Genomic DNA, 5,511 nt, shown 5'->3' with positions numbered 1-5,511 from the left:
AATTTAATCTACTACCTCTCTATAATAAACGCTAAGAATTTGATCGTCAATATATTTTTGAAGATTTACAACTTAAAATTCTTATGTACAATACAATATTATACTTTTTATTTATCTATTAAAATTTTAAAAAATTAATCACTCCAATAATTTAGTTCAATATCTTCCACTGGTTTAGGCACGACTTAAAAACAAAGTAAGAAAAGTTTATCCATATAACTAATATTTTTAACTTCCTCTTTGTACATAGGACCTAAAACAATTAATTATTTGCGATATTTTGATTAGATTTTAACTTTTCATGATAGTAATTCAACAAAATTGTCAAATTAAAAGGATTGCTCTCGTAGTTTGTTATAACTTAATTACTAGTGGTGCAAATTGAATATAACTTAAAAAAATAAACCAAAAAAAAAAAAAAAACTTAAATAATCTAAGAGAAAATTGTGATAAACTTAAAGGAGTGGAGGTGTAAGGTAAAAAAATTAATTACAAAGTAAATGTGTCATGCACTTTACTTATTTGATAAAAATTGTTTGAAACACTTTTTACATGTTAGTTTTAAAAAATTGTTTTATAAATTTGATTTAGAAAACTGTTTTAAAGAATAAAATTAAGGTAAAAACTTGTTTGAGAGACTTGCTTTTAAAAATAAATTTAGAGAAGAGAAAAATATAAAACTTATTTTGTAATCTAATTTTTTAAAATAGTTCTTGTCTAGATAATTAAAAAAACTGAAAAATGAGAAGTAAAGCACCATTTATCTTTTTTGCTTTTTTAATTTTTAAAAATATAATATTAAAAATAGTTTTACAAAACAGTTTTTAAAAACAAGTAATTCAAACAAGTTTTTAAATTTTTAAATTTAAAAAACTAAAATAGAGTTATTGAGATGAGAATCAAATAAAATATTTTCAATAAGTTATGTATCAAAGAAAGAAAATGCATTTCCTAAAGAAAATGTATATGTTACTTTATTATATGTGAATAGTTTTTATTCACTATATAAATAAAAAACTTAAATGAATTTTTGGTGGCTCAAAAATAAATTTTTAATATCCTTGTTTCTAAATTGAGTTATTTGATCCCCTTTATTAACAAGTTTATGAATTTTTTTTGTCTTTATTATTTATTATCATGTGACACTCTCATTAACAATGTATCACATAAGTGTTAATTAAGACTTGAATAAAATAATTTATATGTTATTATTATTGTAATAGATTTTATTATTTATATATTATTTTTTAAAAAAATATTTAATATAAGTATTTGTAAAATTTAGATTATTTTTTGATAAAATAAATAAATGTAAATATGTTATTACATATTTTTTTAATTTGTAAATAAAATAAATATTAAATGAAACTAAAAATGTAATAAATTAAAATATTTAAAATAAATAAATAAAATTTTATAGAAATATTTTTAAATATTAAAAATATTACATAAATAAATTTTAAATATTTTGAAATATAAATAAATTAAAATAAATTGATTTTTAATATTTTAATATATGAATTAAACTAATTACAACAATAATGACATAAAAAATATTTTATCCAAGTCAATTTTATATTTTAAATATTCTAACATATAAATAAAACATAATAAATTGATTTTTAATATTTAAATAAAATTAATTATAACCATAATGACTGTGAAAAATATTTTATTCAACTTATAAATATCTTGTAAATGTCATGTCATTACATTAATGAAAGGGATACACAATTAAAATGGCGGAGGACCCAAAAATATCAATATTTGTTTATAAAAGAGCAAAAAAATGATTTTAAAAATGAATAATTAAAATTTTATTTTGTACAAAATAGTAAAACTAAAAATACGTTTAATCTATTTTCTTTTTGACTCCTCGTGATATTCATACATAATGGTTGTAAAAATATTTTTGATATGATAATATTTTTATAACCAAATATTTATATATATATATATATATATATATAATTTTTAAAATATTTATAACTAAAATCAAATATTTTTAATAATATGATAATTATGATCAATTAATAATGTGTAAAATATTTGTACCCATATAATGAATATTGATTAAAGTGTTATTGATTTTTTTTTTCTTTTTGGTCAAAGATTGTCTTGAAGCATGATAACTGTAAAAAAAAATAATTAAGGGAAAATTTGAATTGAGTAAATGATTTTTTTTAATTACAATATGAGAAAAAAAAATACTCTATAGAGTGATCATAATTAAATTTATAAATAATAATTAATTTGTAACAAACTTACATATTTTAATGTGTAGAATTGAGAAATACAAATTTTAACGTAGATATTTTAATACTATTTTTTTGCAGCTATTAAGTAAATTGTATTTTTTAAAATGTATGACAAAAACTATCATAATTAACACACAAAATTGTGAAATTATAAATTCAAAATTAAAATAATACGCTAAATTTAACAATGTCAATTGTAAGTTAAACTATGAGTTAATGATTAAATAAATCGCACGATGACTTTATGTTAATTTTATTTTGTATATGTAGAATTGAGATATACGAATTTTGGAGAAGATTTTTTAATACTAATTTTTTTATAATTATTAAATTAATTATTATTTTTTTTATTTAAAATACATAATAAATACTGTCATACTTAATACAAATAACTACGATATCATGAGTTCAAATCTATAATAATATATTAAATTTAACAATGTGATTTACATGTTGAATTATGACTTAAAAATTAAATGAGTTATACTTAAATATTATCAAAATATTTACTTATTAATTTAATTTAATTAAGAGAAAAATGAATTTATAGACATGAATATAAAACTATTTTACATAATAATGCACATTAAGTATACTCTTTAATTAATGATTATATATAAAAAATGAAATTTAATGAATTATTATAATGGGTACGGCTTTTCTCGTGTTGTCTATGTTATGTTATGAAGTCGGGTCTCTGTATTTTCCTCTTCGTCGGGGTTCTTTCCAGTTTTCAGAGCCTATTAACTTTTCCTCTCTTCTATGTCGTGATTCTCACCTCTAAATTCCGGATTTTGTTCCCTAAAAGCTCCTTTTTTTCAGCTTCTGAGTGACCAATTTTTCGCAGATTTCCACCAGATAAGTAGCTTTAACTTCCTTTATTATTCACAAACCTTACAAGGTTTTCATTTCTGTTTTATTTTATTTTATTGATCCTTTGATTATTTTCCTTTAATTTGCTTCTGGGTTTTGTTTTTTGAACCTTACCCTCTGTTGTCATGTGAAAGCTAGTTCCTTTTTTTTATTTTTTATTTTTTTTTAATTCCTGGATTTGAGGTGTTATATTGGTTTATTAGAAATGATGTTTTTTTTATTGTTAGATTAGGTGAAGAAATAATTGAGGGTTTGAAAATAGGATTTGATATGTAAAGGGTTTATTGGTTTTGATTTTGGTTGTTGATTTTTGAGAACAATGGATGGGAATTTGTCACAAGGTGGAATACTTCAAAGTGGGGTTGGGAATTCTTTTGGTGGTTTTGATTTGCCTGGATCAATTCAGGTTCATCATCAAGCACATCATCCTCACACCATTCACCAACATCAAGTTCATCCGAATCGAGGGTCTTCGCTACATTCATCAGATCATGATGGTTTTCCACTCACAATGGGAACTTTACAGAATTGTGATCAAAACATTTCAATGGGAGATAGAAGCAAAAACTCGACGAGTGAGGATGATGAGCCTAGTTTTAATGAGGATGGTTTTGATGGTCAACATGAATTGGGGAGAGGTAAAAAGGGATTGTCGTCGCCTTGGCAGAGGGTGAAGTGGACTGATAAGATGGTGAGGCTTATGATAACAGCGGTTTCTTATATAGGCGAGGATATAACTTCTGATGGTGGTGGTGGTGGCAGTGGAAGAAAGAGATTCGCGGTTTTACAGAAGAAGGGTAAATGGAAATCTGTATCAAAGGTTATGGCTGAAAGAGGTTGTCATGTTTCTCCTCAGCAATGTGAGGATAAGTTCAATGATCTTAATAAAAGGTATAAAAAACTTAATGATATGTTAGGGAGAGGAACTTCTTGTCAAGTTGTTGAAAATCCCGGACTTTTGGATTTAATAGATTATCTTTCCGAGAAAGAAAAGGATGACGTTCGAAAAATATTAAGCTCAAAACACTTGTTTTATGAAGAGATGTGTTCTTATCATAATGGTAATAGGTTGCATTTGCCGCATGATCCTGCATTGCAATGTTCGATGCAATTAGCTATTAGAAATAGAGATGATCATGATAACGATGATATTAGAAGGTTTCATCTTGATGGTCACGACGAAGATGAGCAAGATGTAGAAATTGATGAACATGATGATTTTAAAGAAACTTGTGCTTCCCGTAGTCATAGCCGAGGAATATTTGGACAGTTAAGTGGATCTACGAAGAAATTGAAACAGATCCAAGGTCAAGAAGATGCTAATGCTTTTGGTAATTCATTGAATTGTCAAGATTACAACAAAGGTTCATATCCGCGTGGACAAATGGTCCATTCTGATGTTAATCAAGCTTTACCTGAAAGCACGAGAACAGCGTGGTTACAGAAGCAATGGCTCGACTCTCGCCAATTTCAGTTGGAAGAGCAAAAGCTACAAATTCAGGTTGAGATGTTGGAATTAGAGAAGCAGAGATTCAAGTGGCAGAGATTTAGTAAGAAAAAGGACCGGGAGTTGGAGAAGCTGAGTCTAGAAAACGAAAGAATGAAGATTGAAAACGAACGTATGGCTTTAGAACTGAAGCGAAAGGAAATGAATATTGGCTTTAAGTAGTTCGGCAATCTTGCAAACTTTGTGTCGGCCTTACATCTATGGCGCTCCATCCTTTTTTTGGTGTCTCTGGTAAGATGTAATCTATTTAGTTGAAAGAATGGATATTTGTCCTTTGATTGGGAAACTTTGGAAGTCATTAATCTTCCCTCATGCTTGTACCATTTGAGTATGCCATATAGTAATAGTTTTGCTCAATGATTGCTTTACTGAAGTTTTTGTTGCCTATGTTTAAAGCCTTGGTGGCTTAAGTCCCTTTAATATTTTGTTTTCACAAGTTTATAATATTATATATTGTCTATTCTTTGTGGGGATTTGAACTTTGTCCCTTGAGGTTACAAAGTCAAGCTCTTACCGCTGAAATGTAGTTTTTTTCTATCTACTTTCTAAAAGCATATAGTATAGCAACATTTTTGTCAATCAAATAATTTTGTGTGCCATTATTTTCAATTAATTAGTACTAATTGTAAAATTGAATATATTCTATGCACAAATAGAAAAAAGAAGAATGAAAGTATGGCTATATGGGTAAAAGTATCTCTTTTCTGGGGTCATTTAACTTTATAAGCATTAAGTAGGTAGCTACCTGAAGCTGGAAACTTTTATTTTCATTTACCTAAGATAAAAATGGAGTCTTGTCGATCTATAGTCACATTACCACTGGTGACTTTTCTTTTAAGCTGTTTTTCCAAATTTCACTCTTTGCTTGAATAC

General features: G+C 25.8%; 1 protein-coding gene across 1 annotated transcript; it reads left to right on the top strand.

Moving 5' to 3' along the window:
• The first annotated feature begins 2,920 nt into the window (after nt 1-2,920).
• LOC101496200 (uncharacterized) lies at nt 2,921-5,011 on the top strand. The gene has a single exon (XM_004496417.4). It carries the CDS (start codon nt 3,451-3,453, stop codon nt 4,798-4,800), a length of 1,350 nt encoding a protein of 449 aa, XP_004496474.1. The 5' UTR covers nt 2,921-3,450; the 3' UTR covers nt 4,801-5,011.
• Nucleotides 5,012-5,511: the final 500 nt, after the last annotated feature.

The sequence above is a fragment of the Cicer arietinum genome, chromosome 4 (genome assembly GCF_000331145.2).
Source record: "Cicer arietinum cultivar CDC Frontier isolate Library 1 chromosome 4, Cicar.CDCFrontier_v2.0, whole genome shotgun sequence".
Classification (NCBI taxonomy): domain Eukaryota; kingdom Viridiplantae; phylum Streptophyta; class Magnoliopsida; order Fabales; family Fabaceae; genus Cicer; species Cicer arietinum.
Note: the sequence above shows the minus strand (reverse complement) of the source record. Positions and strands in the feature narration are given on the sequence as shown.